This window comes from Impatiens glandulifera, chromosome 1 (assembly GCF_907164915.1).
Source record: "Impatiens glandulifera chromosome 1, dImpGla2.1, whole genome shotgun sequence".
Classification (NCBI taxonomy): Eukaryota; Viridiplantae; Streptophyta; class Magnoliopsida; order Ericales; family Balsaminaceae; genus Impatiens; species Impatiens glandulifera.
In genome coordinates, this window is record NC_061862.1 from 14,198,287 (window position 1) to 14,217,767 (window position 19,481).

The 19,481-nt window shown below is 30.6% G+C and overlaps 1 protein-coding gene across 1 annotated transcript; it reads left to right on the forward strand.

Moving 5' to 3' along the window:
- The first annotated feature begins 711 nt into the window (after window positions 1-711).
- Window positions 712-2,583, forward strand: LOC124919257 (serine hydroxymethyltransferase 4). The gene is made up of 3 exons (XM_047459459.1): window positions 712-1,449; window positions 1,601-1,991; window positions 2,079-2,583. Exons 1-3 carry the CDS (start codon window positions 772-774, stop codon window positions 2,423-2,425), a joined length of 1,416 nt encoding a protein of 471 aa, XP_047315415.1. The 5' UTR covers window positions 712-771; the 3' UTR covers window positions 2,426-2,583.
- The last annotated feature ends 16,898 nt before the right edge of the window (window positions 2,584-19,481 follow it).

The following is a 19,481-nucleotide window of genomic DNA, read 5'->3' on the forward strand; positions in this document are numbered from 1 at the left end:
GAACTTTCAATGACAATAGTCGTTCAATGCGTATCATTCATGTTTTGTCGTTTTGTTTAAACAATTTTTTTCTTTCCATTTTTGATATATATAGATATTTAAAAATATAAAATTAATAATAATAATTAAGAAGTCAAGGACATGAGTAGGAATAATGCCACAATGGTATCTTACTTTTTTTTTTTCTCTAGCTTGTTTGATATTGAATTATTTATGATTTTTATCAATTAAAAAAATGTTATTTAAAGTTTTAAATATTTTAATTATTGTAATATTATTTTGCACTTCAAACTTATATAAATAGTTGAAAAAAATAAAATATTAAGATTAATTTTTTTTTTATAAAATTCAGAAAAAAAACCCTTAAATTTTCTTTTTTTTTAAAAATAAAATATAAGATAATTTAAGATATTATTATATTTGTAAAGTTAGATGCACATTTGAAAGATAGTTGATGCTTGTCCATTTTTTTTACCCTAAAAAAGGTTGATGCTTGTTATCTTTTTCATCCTTATATATGAATGTTGATATATTACATTTTATTTTAAATATTGTTTTTGAAATATATTAAATATTTTTTTTATAAATACAAATTTAGTTCAAATATTTGTTTCCATCAAAAATGAAAAAAAATCACAAGGGCAAAACAGTCATTAAACAACTGGAGAGTTAGTTTAAAAGCTGCACCTCCTCCACTCCTATTTCGTGCCACTCCTTGCGACAACAAATACTTTCTCTTTCTATCTTTCTTTCTTCTCTCAGTGCTCTGCAATGGATCCCGTGAATGTCTGGGGAAACAGTCCTCTAACAGAAGTAGACGAAGAGATCTACGATCTCATCGAGAAGGAGAAGCACCGACAATCCCATGGTATTGAACTCATCGCCTCCGAGAACTTCACTTCCTTCGCCGTCATCCAAGCCCTGGGCAGCGCTCTCACTAACAAATACTCCGAGGGCATGCCCGGTAACCGTTACTACGGTGGAAATGAGTTCATCGATCAGATCGAAAACCTTTGCCGCAGTCGCGCACTCAAAGCTTACCGTCTCGATCCAACCAAATGGGGTGTTAACGTTCAACCTTATTCTGGAAGCCCTGCCAATTTCGCTGCCTACACTGCTGTTCTCAACCCACATGATCGAATCATGGGGTTAGATCTCCCTTCCGGCGGTCATTTGACACATGGGTATTATACATCTAATGGGAAGAAGATATCGGCAACCTCGATTTACTTTGAGAGTTTGCCTTATAAGGTGAATTTTCAAACTGGGTATATTGATTATGATAAGTTGGAAGAGAAGGCTTTGGATTTCAGGCCTAAGTTGATTATTTGTGGAGGAAGTGCTTACCCTAGGGATTGGGATTACGCTAGGTTCAGATCTATTGCTGATAAGTGTGGTGCTATGTTGCTTTGTGATATGGCTCATATCAGTGGCCTTGTTGCAGCTCAGGTATGAGATCTGGATTTTGGTTTTATTTGTAATGTGAATATATGGTTTGATCTATTGAATCTTATAGTATAGATAATAGATCTGGGTGATGTGATATGTTGAATGACGATTCAAATCTGTACTGTTTCTTGTTCTGATTGTGAATGTGTAGGAAGCTGCGGATCCATTTGAGTACTGTGACATTGTGACAACCACAACTCACAAGAGCTTGAGGGGTCCTAGGGCAGGGATGATCTTCTACAGGAAAGGACCCAAGGCACCGAAGAAGGGTCAGCCAGAGGATGCTGTATACGACTTTGAGGACAGGATTAACTTTGCTGTATTCCCATCTCTTCAAGGCGGTCCACACAACCACCAGATCGGAGCTTTGGCTGTTGCCCTGAAACAAGCCGACACCCCTGCCTTCAAGGCATATGCTAAGCAGGTGAAGGCAAATGCAGTTGCCCTTGGAAATTACCTGATGAGCAAAGACTACAAACTTGTGACTGGAGGGACTGAGAATCATCTGGTTCTATGGGACCTTCGTCCTCTAGGGTTGACAGGTGAGGAGAACAACAATTGGGTTAGTTTAGTTGGGTTGGATCTTGATTCTTGATTCATGATTACTCTTTTCTTCATGTGGTGCACAGGTAACAAGGTGGAGAAGCTCTGTGATCTGTGCAACATAACAGTGAACAAGAATGCTGTGTTTGGAGACAGCAGTGCATTGGCTCCGGGAGGTGTGAGGATTGGTGCTCCGGCGATGACATCAAGGGGTTTAGTGGAGAAAGACTTTGAGCAGATAGCTGAGTTCCTCCATCGGGCTGTGACCATAACTTTGAAGATCCAGAAAGAGTATGGAAAGCTACTCAAGGACTTCAACAAGGGTTTGGTGGACAACAAGGATCTTGCTGAACTCAAGGCTGATGTTGAGAAATTTTCAGGATCTTTTGATATGCCCGGCTTCTTGAAGTCCGAGATGAAGTACAAGGATTAGTGGTTGTTGGTTCAACTACTAATAGTATCAAATACTTGTTGTTTTTTTGAGTACTTTTGATGTTTTGATTCCTATGAAATTTCTTTTCTAATTCTTAGTTGAATAATGTTTTCCCTTTATGTTCTATTTGTTATCTTAATATTTTACTAATTCATGTTTGTTGAGATGTTTTTAAAATTTCAATATAATCAAACATAGTACTTTTTTTAATCACTTTTAATAACTAATAATAATTTTTTATTTTCATTAATGAAAATAATAAACTACAAACAAAATTATTTAAAAAAAAATAAAACTCTAAATTAAAAAAACTGACTAATATATATATACAATATTTATTAGAATTTATAAATTAAAAAATAAAATAAAATTAGTTATTATATTATAATAATTATTACAATATTTATAATTTTAAAATATTATTATAAATATATATATTTTTTAAATTAAAGAATAATAAAAAAAAGTAATTAAAATTAAAATATTAAATATTTATATATTTTTAAAGAATTAAATAAATATATTAATAGTTATTTAATATATTTATCTTAATTCTTTAAAAATAAAATAAAATATTTAAATTTTAAATTTTAATTACAATAATTTTTAATTGAATAATAAATTTAAAAATTATTTTAAAACAGAAATTATTTTAATTTTAAAACTATTAAACTTAAATTTTTGTTAGAATCATTATTTTAAATTTAATTTAAAAAATAATTTAAAGTTAATTTTTTTATTTTTTAAATACTTAATTAAATTTTATTTGTACAGCAATTATTTTAACTTATTTTTAGATTGTCTATTTTAATTTAATAGTTAAATTGTAATTACTTTTTATTATTTTTGAATGAAAAAAATATTATTAAAATAATTTAAATAATTCATAAAAACATTATTATATATAGTTATACTAATAATATATATTATCATTTAAATTAAACATTATTATAATTATTAAAATATAACAACTAATTTTATTAATTTACTTTTTATTTAGTTTATAAAATTATAATTATAATTTTTGTTTATTATATACTAGTAATTTTCTTAAATTTATATTTTAAAGATTTAGAGTTTTATTTATTTTTAATTAAAATTTTTCCAATAATAATAATAAAAATAATGTTTTCATAATATTTCAGTTTTATGTCGTATATAAAAAAGTAATGATTTTATTTTATAATTATTAGAAGTATTTTTGTTTCTGATTTAATTTAGTTTTTAAACATTACAAAATATTCAATTTAAAATTTTAATAAGATTTATTCAAAATAATAAAACATATTTAATTTATATAAAATAATAATAATAAAAATAAATATTATTTTTTAAATAATTTAATAATTTTTCATTTGAAAATATTATTATAAATTAATATTATTATAAAAGATATAATCATTAAATTTTTCAAAATAAATATTTAAAAAATATAATTAAATGTTATAATGAAATAAAATATACAATGATTCAAGAAAATAAAAATATAATAATTATTATAATTAATTATTTTATTGTTATTATTAATTTTAATTATTTTAAATTCTAATTTTTTTATAAATAAATATAATAAAAAAATTTAAAATTATAACTAAATATAACGTGTTTTTTTATTGAACATAGATACTTATAACTTGAATAAATTTCATAATTTTAATAAATTATTTTAATTAAATAATATAGTATTAATTTTTATTCCATTAAACAAAATTTAACAAAGTAAAACATATTAATTTATTATTAATAGATTATTTTTTGTTAAAATAATTAAAAATTGAATATAAAACTGTATTTTAATTAAATATAAATATAACAAACATTTATATATATATTGAAAACAAAAATAATTTTTCTATTCTAAAAAAATAATAAAAATAAATAAAGTTAAAATATTTTTTGTTTTTATATTTTATTAAGTTTTTAAAATAAGATAATAAAATGGAAAACTAATTTTTAATAAAAGAAAAAGTTTAATAATAAAATTTTAATTTATCTGGTAAATATTAATTTGTTCTTATATATATATTATTTATTAAATTATGTAAAAATTTTCATAAATTTAATAATTTATTTTATTTTGTAATTTTAAGTTAATCATCATAAAGTTATTTAATTTAAAATTTAAATAATATTTATATAAAATAATAAAAATAAAATTGTTTTCATTTTAATTTATAAAATGATTCAAAATAAATATTTAATATATATATATAATTAAAAATAATAATTATATATAATATTAAAATATTATATATTTTATTAAAATATTTAATAATTAAAAAAACAAAATAATTCTTATATTATATATAATTAACAGAGTATCATCAATAAGAATCAAACCTATTATAACTATTATAAAGTATATCGTATGATATATTTATAATTTAAAAACATTATTATTAATAAATATAATTTTAGTTTAATTAAACATAAATTTTAATATTATTTGAAATTATTATTAATTAATTTGATTTTTTTTTTAAAATAATTACTTAAAATATATACTGATATATTAACATATTATTATAATAACTATAATAATTGAAATATTGATATAAATATATTAAATAAAAATTTATTATTAATTATTTTAAAGTTGATAATATTAATTTTTAAATATTATTTTAAATGCATATTATACTTTAAATTAATTATTTTAGTTTGAAAATTATTACAAGTTATTTTAAACTAAACAAATGAAAAAAATATTTTATTTTTAAAAAAAATTTTATAAAAATTTAAAATCAAAATATTATATATTTTATTTCAATTGTAAAAATTAAAATAAATATATTAGCAGTAATTTAATATATTTTTTAATTCTTTAAAAATAAAATATTTAAAATTTTTAATTATAATAAAATTTTAATTCAATTATAAATTTAAAAACTATTTTAAAACTGAAATTATTTTAATAGTATAGAACATTTTTAGAATAATTATTTAAATTTAATTTAAAAAATAAATAATTATAACTGAATTTTTAAAATTTTTTAGAATATTTATTTAAATTTTATTTTAGTTTATAAAATTATAATTATAATTTTTTTTGTTTATTATAATAATATTTTAAAAATTAGGTATATATAATAGTCAATTTTTTAAAATTTTATTTTTAAAGATTTTAGAGTTTTATTTATTTTTAAGTAAAAGTTTTTAAAAAAAATTAATATTGTTTTTTAATTTTAAGTCTATTATTATAATAAACAAAATTATAATTATATTAAGTTATGGAATATTAATAATCATAAAAACAAAAGAAATTTAACTTGAGTATTTAAAATTTTAATAAAGGTTTTAATTATTTTGTTTCTAAACATTAAAAAATTATTTAATTGAAAATTTTAAAAATATTTTTTCAAAATAATAAAACATATTATATATATATAAAATAATAATAAAAATATTATTTGAAAAATAATTTAATATTTTTTATTTGAAAATATATTATAAATTAATATTATTATAAAAAATATAATTACTAAATTTTTAGAATTAATTTTCAAAACAAATATTAAAAATATAAAATTAAAAGTTATAATGAAATAAAATACTAATTGTTAGGATCTAGGTCGCCGCTGGTGGACCGGGGGTTGGACCGGTTAGCGGTTCTCACTCGTAGGGTGGTGGTTAATCCGGTTAGAGATTAACACCGGGGTTTCAATACTACACAACCTGTCACAAACCCTTGAACTAGGTTCAAGCGCGGAAGAGGTTTGCTTTCAGGTTGAAGCGGTACACGTGTATGATAGGCGGAATCGGTTTCGGATGATGGAGATTTGAAGAATGGTGGGTCGGTTTTGGCAATCTGGATGTTCGGTGTGATAAGTAGAGATTCGGTTTGGGGCGGTATGATTAGGTTGGTCGGTTATGTAATGAAGCCAACAGAAAGTAAATAACACGAAAGATTTTATGGATGTTCGGAGATAAAACTCCTACGTCACCCCTTCCTCTCGAAGCCGCGAGAAGGATATTCACTAAGGAATACAAGTACAATTCGATCGAGACTTATTTCCTGCTCGATAACACTCTTACAATTCACACCGAAATTGTAACACACACTTAGAATTTAGCACTTAGGCTTTCTTAGAATACCACACTGTTATCACTTGTAGTAAATGCTTTCAACGCTTCACTTTTCTCACTTAATGTCTCGCTTAGTAACTCTTAGTGACTGCATTTACTCTTCTGCAACTGCCTCCTTTTATAGGTGAAATATGCCAACGGTCATATTTCGAAGCCTTGAATCTGATTGGCTGATCAGAGATGCAGTGATTCAGTGTCTCAGACCTGCCGGTCGTCTCAGACCTGGTATCCTGTTTCAGACCTGCCGGTCTGTAAGGCAAACCTGCTGGGTTTGTCTTTTACTCAATGTAGGCACTGTCTGCTTGGACAGTTGTCTGTACTTTGAAGATTTCCTTTCTGGCTTATCCCGAAGTAGAAGGATCCGGTAGTACTGTCTTCTGCAGCTTACAGGCTTTCCTCAGACTTGCATGGATATGGAAGTATTCAGTCTGTTCCTTTGGTATCATTCTCAACAGATACCCAAAGTGTCTTCTTGTACAGGTCGGCCACTTGACTTGGCCGAATGTCTTTTGGTAGTGAAGAGACCGGACTTCTTCCGGTTATTCTTGTCTTGTAGATAATCGGCTATTTGATGGATCTGGCTTTTAGGCTTTGGCCGATCCTCTGTGCGGTCACGTACCGAATACTCTTGATCGGTTTGGTAGCTTGACCGGTTCGGTTTCTTCAGTTGGTTTTCTTTTGTTCGTCCGGTCCGGTTTCTTGTTCCTGCATGGGAAGTTTGTTTAAGTTAGGTTTATTCGAACCGGTATGAATTTATCTAACACTAATAGTTCAAGAAAATAAAATTTTAAAATATTATAATTATTTTATTATTATTATTATTATTTTATTTTTTATTTTAATTTTTTTAAATTCTATAATTATAAATAAAAATGAAAGTTCAAAATGATTTGTAAATAAATATAAAATTTATAAATAAATATAAGATTTAGTGTTTTTAAGGAAAATATATGTTTATAACTTAATAAATTCCATAATTTTTATAAATTATTTTAATTAATTAATATAGTATTAAGTTTTATTTAATTAAAAACAATATAAATAAATGGAAACATAATAATTTATTATTAATAGATTGTTTTTGTTAAAATAAAAAAATGAATATAAAAACTATTTTTAATTAAAATATCAATAAATAAATACATTTTATATGTATTTTGAAAACAAAAATTATTTAAAATTTAATTAAAAATAATTATAAATATATATATATATATATATATATATATATATATATATATATTAAGATAGTATTATAATGAATTATTCCAAGTCTTACTATTAAGAGTAACAACTTATCTATTGATTCATTGTCACATTCCAATTATTATGCACAAGACTTCTTCGAACTCATATGATAAAGAATAATAGATTAAGACTATACCATTTATAAATTCTCAATTTAAAAACAAGATTTTTGATTAAAATTTTTATTTTCATACATTTCTCTTAGAAAACCAGAATCTAGTAGTCTTTTAGAGAGATAAATGTAACTAGTTTAAAATTGAAAAAGTTGGTCAAAAAAAATTTGTAGTCGGTCTTCAAATCAATCGACACATGGGTGAGAGCATCTATGAGGATAGCCCGTCTCCTCTCCTCTTCGGTGGAAAGACGTCTACTTAAAGAAATTCTACAAATATTTGATTATACGTGAGACGAAAACAGTCTACCACTTTAGTCTCTTTTTTATTAGAGATCTCAAAAAAGGTCCCGACTAGAGTTTAACAATTTTCCGTTGAGATGTCAAAGATCATTCTAGAAACTGATTTTTTTACAATTACTCACCGTAAAAATGAGAAGGGGTGAAACTTCTCTAATGTTTTAGTGATATAGTACCCATAAACTTTCTCCTAGATATAGGCATCCATTTGTTATCTCAAAGTCCGTACTTAGTGATGATTGCTTTCTCTATCATCATTTACAGAGAAGTGAAGTGTTGAAAAGTGAGAAACCTTAATTTTGAGTCCAACATCAACAATGTCAAGCTTCATTGTGTCCCATCTCATCAAGTGAATGATTTTATAAGAGTTCAAACTGTCCAAAGAAAATTACTAATCATTATGTTCATTTTGTTGGTCACTGATATAGATATAGGAAAGAGTGATATAGTGAAAGTTGGGATGTGGCGAGGGAATTGTAATGGGGACGAATTTACCGCCGTTAGAGAGAAGTTTTCTCTTTTAAAGAGTCAACCTAATTCTCATTTTCTCAATTGGTATCAGAGCCTTGAAACATCTTGTTAGTCATTTCGATGGACCCCTCTACTGCTCGTAGAAGAACCCAAGAAAAGGTTCAAAAAGTAATTAAAGAGATAGATCGAAGTCAAGAAAACAGACTTGTAATTACTGCAAGAAAGGAGGCCACATAAAATATGAGTGTTGGAAGCTATAAAAGGTAAGAAAAAATGTAGTATTTCGACTGAAAAATAGAATGGAAATTTCGGTGAATCTAGTATTGCCGAAGATGAAGACAATGAACTCCTCATGGCTTCTGTTTGCGACGCGAGATCGCAAGATAAATGAATATTCAATTATGGTTGTACGTATCATATGTGTCCCAATTGGGACTAGTTTTCAACATATGATACACTTTCCAAAGGTGTTGTGTTAATGAGAAATAGTTCATCCTATAAGGTCGTGGGTATAGGAACAATTAAAATCAAGATGTTTGATGGAGCTACACGAACACTTAGTGATGTAAGACATGTTCCTAATTTGAAGAGAAATTTAATTTCTCTTAATATTCTCTATTTAAATGGGTACAAACACACTACTAAAGGTGGAGTGATGAAGATTAGTAAATATTGTTCTTGTCGTGATTAAGGGTGAAAGAAAATCTAACATGTTATATGTTTTGAAAGGCTCTACTGCTTTAGGCGATGTTGGTGTCACAACCTCTTCCTTATCTAATGATGATGTCACAAAGTTGTGGCATATGCGACTTGGCCATATGAGTAAAAATGGCATGACCTAATTAAGAAAACGAGGACTTCTTGATAGACAAAGTATTACCAAATTAAAGTTTTATGAGCACTGTGTTCTCAGCAAGCAGGAAATAGTCAAATTCTCTAAAAACATCCACAATAATGAAGGAACACTTGATTATATCCACTCTTGTCTATGGGGACCGTCTAAGGTGCTTTCTATGGGGAATGCTTATTATATGATGATGATTATCGATGATTTCTCAAGAAAAGTTTGAGTTTTTCTTCTTGAAGCAAAAAAGTGACATGTTCTCTAAGTTTAAGGAGTAGAAGACTATGATTGAGAAATATATAAAGAAATCAATAAAAAATTTGCGTACTAATAATGGTTTGGAGTTCTATTTTGAAGAATTTAATGCTCTATACAGAATTGAAGGAATTGTAAGGCACCACACAGTGCCTAAGAATCCACAACAGAATGGTGCGACAAAGAGGATGAATATAACTTTGATGGAGAATGTGTGTTGTATGTTCCTAAATATTGATTTATCAAAGTCTTTTTAGGCTGAAGCTGCAACTTTAGCATGCTTCCTTGTCAACCATTCTCCGTCAAGTGTAATTAATAAACATACTCCGCAAGATGTATGTTATAGTATTCATTATAGTTATTCTTATTTGAGAATTTTTGGTTGTTCGGCGTATGCTCATGTTGATCAAGGAAAATTGGAAGCTCGATCCGTGAAGTGTATTTTCATCGGTTATAAATCTGGTGTAAAGGGGTACAGACTATTGTTAGGATTTGTATCTCCCAAATCCTACCAGCTTGAAAACAATCTGTAAAAAACACAAGAAAAAAGAACACAAGAACACACAGATTTATAGTGGTTCACTCAAATTGAGCTACATCCACTTCAGCCACCACCAGATTTCACTATGAAGAAGAAGAAGGAATACAGAGTTTTTGCCTCACACTTTATCTCTCTAGAATTCTATCTTTTCCAATGTAAACCCTTAATAATCACATATTTATAGGGTAAAAATTCAGGTAATAAAACTAAATAACTTTGGTCAGGCCCAAGCCCAAAACCAAAAAAAGAAAACCCAATAAACTCTAATTAACAATGTAGAGTTTATTATAAGTGTAGGCTCTATAACTCAACAATCTCCTACTTGGAGACTAACTTCATCATCTCTCGATCGGTAGTGGCTTTCCATTCGGTGTCTTAACGAAGAAGACCAACTGAAGTTGCACACAACTTTAGTTTCTCATTTGTCACAGCTTTCATCAACATATCAGCTAGATTCTCAATCCCGAGAATCTTCTCAAGAGCTAATACTCCATCTTCTAAAACTGACCAGATGAAATGATAACGAACCTGTATATGCTTCGTCCTACCATGATAAACAGGATTCTTTGCCAAATGAATGGCACTCTGACTGTCGCATCTCAACACACTTCCCTCGTAGTCTTGACCCAATTCTAGCAAAAATGGTTGTAACCACATCATCTCCTTAACAGCTTCTGTCACAGCAACATACTCTGCCTCACAACTAGAAAGAGCAACAATCTTCTGCAATTTTAAAACCCAACTGATTGCAGTACCTCCCAGAGTATAAATGTACCCTGTTATGCTCTTCCTACTATCAACATCACCACCATTGTCAGCATCAACATATCCTTCCAAACCCATATTAGACTTTCGAAAACACAAAACAAGACTCGTACTTCCTCTTAAGTATCGTAGTATCCACTTTACTACTTCCCAATGTTGTTTACCCGGGTTTCTCATGAATTTGCTAACAACTCCCACTACATGTGCTATGTATGGTCTTGTGCAAACCATCGCATACATAATACAACCAATGGTAGAGGCATACGGAACAATGGCCATGTAATTTTTCTCCTCCTCTGTTGAAGGCGACTGATCTTTAGATAGTCTGAAGTGACTAGCTAAGGGGGTAGTAACTGGTTTTGCATCATACAAGTTGAACCTGCTAAGAACTTTCTTCACATATTCTTCTTGTGAAAGCTTGAGAACTTCTTCATCCCTGAAAATTCTCATCCCAAGGATTTGTTTAGCAGCACCCAAATTCTTCATTGCAAACTTTTTAGACAACTCTTTCTTGAGCTTGTTAATCTCATACAAGCTTGCTCCAGCAATCAACATGTCATCAACGTAGAGGAGCTGAATAATGTACGATTTATCAAATATCTTGATATAACAACAATGATCAGCTTCACACCTTAGAAAATTGTTACTTTTCATGAAGCTATCGAACTTCTTGTACCATTGCCTTGAAGCCTGTTTCAAACCATACAGACTCTTCTGAAGCTTACACACAAGCTCATCTTTTCCTTTGATTTCAAATCCTTCTGGTTGTCGCATATAAATCTCTTCATCTAAATCACCATGAAGAAAAGCAGTTTTGACATCCATTTGTTGAAGATGAATGTCTTCTTTCACAACCAAACTCAAAATAGTTCTGATTGTCATCAATTTAACTACTGGAGAGAAGATTTCATTGTAGTCAATACCTTCTTTCTGTTGAAATCCTTTCACAACCAACCTTGCCTTGTACCTCATGGTTTTATCATGTTATTCTTTAATCCTGAAGATCCATTTGTTGTGAAGTGCTTTCTTTCCCTTTGGTAGCTCAGTGATCTCCCAAGTCTGATTCAACATCAAAGAATTCATCTCATCTTTCATAGCAGACTCCCACTTAATCGATTCATCAGATTGTATTGTTTCCTCATAATATTCAGGTTCACCTCTATCTATCAACAAGATATAGTTCAGAGATAGAGACCACCTCTCAACTGGTTTTCGATTCCTTGATGATCTTCTCAACTGTATAACCGGTGTTTGCTGATTTACCTCTAGGGCCACGTTCTCAACGATTTCATCTTCAACAACACATTGTTCTTCTTCGACAACCAGTATATATTCAGCTGAAAATTCTCTCAAATCGACTGTACCAGTCTCTTCCAACTTGGAATCACCATCTGATGTTTTCCCAACACAATCTTTGTACAGAACCTGTTCATTGAAGATAACATTTCTGCTACGAATGATCTTCCGATTTTGATTATCCCAGAAACGATAACCAAACTCGATATCACCATAACCAATGAAAAAATATTTATTAGACTTTGGATCAAGTTTGCTCCTATCACATTCATTAATATGAACATATGATAAACAACCAAACACTTTCAAATAAGAAAGGTTTACCTTTTTATTGCTCTAAGCTTCTTCAGGAATTCTGAATTCAAGAGGAACAGAGGGTCCCCTGTTTATCAAATAGGCAGCAGTATTAATAGCTTTTGCCCAAAAGGTTTTAGGCAGCCCTGCATGCAATCTCATGCTTCTAGCACGCTCGTTCAATGTTCGATTCATTCTTTCAGCTACTCCATTCTTTTGAGGCATTCGGGGAACAGTCTTCACCATACTGATCCCATTCTCAGCACAATACTCTTTGAAATCTGAATTGATATATTCACCTCCGTTGTCGGATCTCAAGCACTTAACTTTCTGATTTGTTTCATTTTCAAACAAAGCCTTCCACTTCTTGAAAATATCAAATACTTCAGACTTGTGCTTCATAAAATAAACCCATACTTTTCTTGTTGAATCATCTATAAAAGTCACATAGTAGTATGATCCGCCAATAGAGGAAATAAGTGCAGGTCCCCACACATCAGTGTGTACCAACTCTTGTCTTTCTTTCTTGAGCTCCTTCCCAGTTTTTAAGAAATTCACTCGTTTCTGTTTTCCAAGAATGCAGTTTTCACATAACTGATGTTCAATAGACTTCAGTTCTGGAATTTTTCCATTCTTCAAAAGAATTTTCATCCCTTTTTCGCTCATATGGCCCAACCTGCAATGCCATAGCTCATTGTTCTTCGAGTCATCAATTACAGCAACAACTATTTCTCTGAAAGTTGAAGTCGTGTATAACGTTCCAGTTTTGTGACCTCGAGCAACAACAATTGCTCTTTTAGTCACCTTCCATGCACCATTTCCACAACTGAAATTGTGACCTTCTTCATCAAGTTGTGTAACAGAAATCAGATTGCGCATTAAATCTAGAATGTGTCTCACTTTATTAATCTTCCAAACAGAACCATTTGCCATCTTCAATTTGATGTCCCCCATGCCAACAATATCTAGTGGATCACCATCTGTGAGATAAACTTTCATACAGTTTCCAGCCACATAATTCTCCATTAATTCTTTGTGGGCAGTGGTGTGTAAAGACGCTCCTGAGTCCAAAACCCATTAATCTATCGGGCTATCAACAAATAAAAGTAACGCATCAGTGACAGATTCTGTAACAACATTGACTGCATCATTTTTATCATCACCATTTTTCTTCGGTGCTTTGCAGTTCCTCTTTAAATGACCCTGTTTACCACAATTCCAACACTCAAATGTCCTCCCAGACTTGGACTGACTCCTCCTTCTCCTTGACATAGATCTGCTCTTACCTCAGTTGAAATTTCTATCATTATCTCTACCCTTGTTTTCCACATTCAGAGCAGAACCTTTGAATGTTTCACCAGAATCAATTTTACGAACCTCTTCAGCAATAATACGATCTCTAACTTCAACAAATTTCAGTTTAGCATTTCCAACTGAATTACTAATTGCTGCCCTCATAGGTTCCCAACTATTTGGTAAAGATGCTAACAAAATCAGGGCACTAACTTCATCCCAAAATCAATCTCAACAGATAGCAATTGATTCACAATTGTATTGAATTCATTCAAATGAGTAGTGACAGAAGTACCATCAACCATTCTTAAGTAAAAGAGTCTTTTCATTAAGTGTACATTGTTGTTAGCAGATTGTTTCTTATACATATCAGAAAGAGCTTTCATCAGACCCATGGTGGTCTTCTCCTTTGCTACATTGTGAGCAACTGTCTTGGATAGCGTCAATCGGACAACTCCCAAAAACCTGTCTATCAAGGAGTTTCCATTCAGCTTCATCTATCTTCTTTGGTTTTTCACTCAAAGGAACATGAAGCTTCTTTCCATAGAGATAATCTTCAATCTACATTCTCTAGAAGACATAATCTGTCCCATCAAATCTTCCAATCCCATGTTCTATATTGTTCTCACTTGCCATTGTTTCCAATGCTCAGATCTAGCCTAACTGCTCTGATACCAGTTGTTAGGATTTGTATTTCCCAAATCCCACCAGCTTGAAAACAATCTGTAAAAAACACAAGAAAAAAGAACACAAGAACACACAGATTTATAGTGGTTCACTCAAATTGAGCTACATCCACTTCAGCCACCACCAGATTTCACTATGAAGAAGAAGAAGGAATACAGAGTTTTTGCCTCACACTTTATCTCTCTAGAATTCTATCTTCTCCAATGTAAACCCTTAATAAACACATATTTTGTGGTCACTTATGGAACTCTCTAGAATCCTCTAGGAGTTCCTGGATTTTGATCGGTCATGGAACTCTCTAGATTTCTCTAGGAGTTCCCTTTTTATGAATGAGGTCATGGAACTCTCTAGAATTCACTAGGAGTTCCTCTTTTGTAAGTAGGGTCATGGAACTTTCTAGAGTTCTCTAGGAAGTTCCTTTTGTATGTGAGGTGGGAGAACTCTATAGAATTCTCTAGGAGTTCTCATGTATAGGTGCTAGTAGAATTCTCTAGAAACCTCTAGGAATTCTTATGATTAGTTTAATAATAGAAGAGTCTAGAAATGTCTAGGACAAGGAAGATCTAGAATGATCTTCCCACTTGTATATAAACAAGTCTAGGTCATAGAACTAAACTCAACAACCAATGTTCAAAGCACTCAACACTTGTAATACCTCACTCTTGTAAGCAATAAACAAGATATTCTTCAGGCTCTTTCTCTCTCAAGTATTCCATCTTCTTGCATATTTTATAAGGCTGACTAGCTAGGATTGTGGCAATCTAGCCTAGTGCCGCGCGGGACGAGAGAATATTCGGTGACCGAGTTTCTGCCCGTGACAAACTGTCTTGGATAGCGTCAATCGGACAACTCCCAAAACTTGTCTATCAAGGAGTTTCCATTCAGCTTCATCTATCTTCTCTGGTTTCTCACTCAAAGGAACATGAAGCTTCTTTCCATAGAGATAATCTTCAATCTGCATTCTCTAGAAGGCATAATCTGTCCCATCAAATCTTCCAATCCCATGTCCTATACTGTTCTCACTTGCCATTGTTTCCAATGCTCAGATCTAGCCTAGCTGCTCTGATACCAGTTGTTAGGATTTGTATCTCCCAAATCCTACCAGCTTGAAAACAATCTGTAAAAAACACAAGAACACACAGATTTATAGTGGTTCACTCAAATTGAGCTACATCCACTTCAGCCACCACCAGATTTCACTATGAAGAAGAAGAAGGAGTACAGAGTTATTCTCCTCACACTTTATCTCTCTAGAATTCTATATTCTTCAATGTAAACCCTTAATAATTACATATTTATAGGTTAAACATTCAGGTAATAAACCTAAATAACTTTGGTCAGGCCCAAGCCCAAAACCAAAAAAAGAAAACCCAATAAACTCTAATTAACAATGTAGAGTTTATTATAAGTGTAAGCTCTATAACTCAACAACTATGGTGTCCAAAAACTAAAAAAAGTAATAATTAGTCGAGATGAAACACTTATGTTACATGCTACATCCTCTATATCTTTTTGTGATAAAGTTCAACAAGAATCTAGCACTTCTAGTAATAATATTCAACAAGAAACTAGTACACATGTGGAGTTTAAGAGCAGATCATAATCTGAACCTGTAATACTGTCGTCAGCTACACTAGAGTTGTCTGGTACTTCACCATCGCATTCACCACCACAATATTCTATTGCTACTGACATGTCAAGACGCGATGTTAGACCTCCTCGAAGACTCGGTGAAGCTGATTTGGTTATTCATACATTGAGTGATGCAGAAGATATTGATTAAGAAGAACCTTCTTCATATTCTAATGTAGTCACTTGTGATGACTCTGATAAGTGGATGATTATCATGCAAGAAGAGATGGAATCTCTTCATAAGAATGGTATGTGAAACTTCGTAAAATTATCCGTTAGAAAGAAGACTATTCGTTGTAAGTGGGTGTATAAAATAAATGAAGGTACACCTAACATTAAAGATATAAGGTTTAAAGTGAGACTGATTGCGAAATGTTACAATCAAATTCTAGGGATTAATTTTACCGACGTGTTTTCTTCGATTGTGAAGTATACTTCAATTCGAGCATTATTTGACATCGTGACAATGTATAATTTGAAACTTAAGCAACTAGATGTGAAGACCATATTTCTATATGGAGATCAAGATGATGACATCTATATGCATCAACTTGAGGGATTTACAGTCTTAAAACAAGAAGACTACATATGTTATTTGAAGAATCTCTCTATGGCTTAAAGAAATTGCCAAGGCGGTGTATACAAGTTGTCTCTTTTATAACCACTCATGACTTCAAGATAAGTGATTTTGATAGTTGCGTCTACTTCAAAGTCCTTTATCTATTCAACATTTATTATGTTAGTCCTGTGAGTTCTCCATTATCAACTCGTTTTAAACTCTCTTCAACTATGTCACCTTAGTCTAATGAGGATATTTACGAGCTCCATATTTCATTGCAATTGGTTTAGTTTTGTATGCAATGGTTTGTACTCAATTAGATTTGACATATTTAGTAAGTGCAATTAGTAGATATCTGAAAAATCCAGGTAAAGAGTATTGGAGAGCGGTTAGGTGGATCTTACGTTATTTAAGAAGTTCAATTGGCGTTCACCTACACTTTGGGAGGACTAGAGATGAGTTGTCAGTTATGTCGACTCAGATGTTGACGATCTCTATAGAATAAGATCGTTCACATGTTTTGTTTTTGGTATTGGCGGTTTTGTGATTAGTTGAAAAGCTACCCTATAGAGTGTAGTAGCGTTGTCTACTACTAAGGTAGAATAAATGATCATTACAAAAGTTTGTAAAATTGATATTTGGCTGAAAGACTTATTCAGGGAATTCAAGAAGGATTTACAGATGACGACAGTCTTTTGTGATAGTCAAAATGATATTTTTCTGACGAAACACATTAATGTGCGAAATCATTTTGTACGTGATGTTATTGTTCTTGGTGATATTGATATGAGTAAAATTAGTATTGTTGATAATCCTGGTGATATAATGAAAACGCTCTCAATTGCTAAGTTTGAGCATTGCTTGAACTTAGTTGGTCTTGGTTGTTGAAGCCCATAGGGCTTTTGGAAGAGGTGGAGAGTGGAGTCTATTATGGTTATTTTCTATATTTTGAAGATCAATTTTTTCTTTTGACATACTGGATCCGTGTCAAGGTGGAGATTGTTAGATTATGGTGACCCGTACGGATTTTGATCATGGCCTGAGCCTAAACTCGCGATATAATAATATAAAATAAAATTTTAATTGTTTGATATTGGGCCTACTATGCCCAGTTATATGATCTATAGATATATTGTCTTAATTAAAGTTTTATTCACAGTAAATACACACAAAATATATTGCAATTATTCTTCCTCCGTAAGTCATAATTTTCTATTTTAACCATAGTGAATTTTTCTTCCTCTATATGTGGTTTTTTCCGTCCTGGGTTTCCGCGTAAATCTTGTGTTATTTATCGTGTTTTCTTGGTTAATACTTCATCTCTTTTTATCTTGATTAGTCTCATATTCCTATCTTGTTTTACAACATTTCCAATATAATTCTTGATATTCAAATGTCGTCCGATCGATCACACTATATAGATATTTTTTTACATTACAATCCTTCTTCAATTCTTCAATCGGGATTGAAGTGAGATCTTTTTTATTTGGTGGCTCAGGAATTCTAGTTTCCACTAAACTCCACAATCCTTTAGATGTAAATAAGTTTTTCATCAGATCACTCCCATGCTCGTAGTGAATGTCATTGATGGTCTTAAATCACTATTATCTTGCATTTCTTTTTTATTTCTTTCGCGATTTTGCCTCACACTTCACTCATGTTTACGCTCAAGCTCTCGGTCTTACCTTACACTTTACTCATGTTTCACTCTCAAGCTCTTAGCTTATATTCTCACACTTGGGTGACTTTTCCATTCTGATACCAAATAAAAAAGTTCACAACGAAAACTCACAAACTTATTCAGGTTGAATTTTAAATAACTTTTACATCTAACTGAAAATAAATAAAAATTATGAATCAACTAAGCAATTACCTCTAACTAATATTAACTAAATAATAAATTAATAAACTCTTACCCACAAGCTACAATTAATAATAATAGAAACGTGCTTTTGACTAAGTCTACAAGTTTTATCTTTATTTTATTCTAACACTTTCTTCATACACTTGAATACTATAGTTTGGTTGGATATTTATCATTTAAGAAAACTCGAGACTAGTTAATGTTTTTATTGATGGAAGTATAAATCTTCAGTACTTCGTCACTCTTTTTCACATACATGGGGAGAATGTTTTTTTTTATTTGGTGAATTTAATTTTGGGGCTATTAGATTAGAATGAAAGCAAGACCATAGCATCCAATCGCTTCACTAATGTTCATAGATTATACGACCACGGTTTCATAGGCCAAAAGCCAGATCTTATAAATAGTTTTGCTAATGACATCCCGAGGATCAAGAATTTGATTTTATCGTCTCAAGATTTACAAGTTAAGACTTTTAAAATCTTTTCTCTAGGTTTGTCCTTTGTTTATAACACTAACAAAAATCTTTGTATTGATGGATGTATAAATCTGAAAAAAGTTTATTTGCTTAAGTATCTATTAACGAATTTAACCGGGCTTAGAGTATTGGTCATTTGTCCATCCTATAAGGTTTGAAAATCCTCCATACAACAAAATAAGATCTTTACTGACACTAAATTAGATATACCGTCGGATAATAGCGTCGCTAATATATTTACCGACGCTAAATAGTTAAAACAGATAATTTTTCAACCTAAACAATTAAAGAAATTTGAATATATAAAATAAAACCCCAATTCACTCTCTTG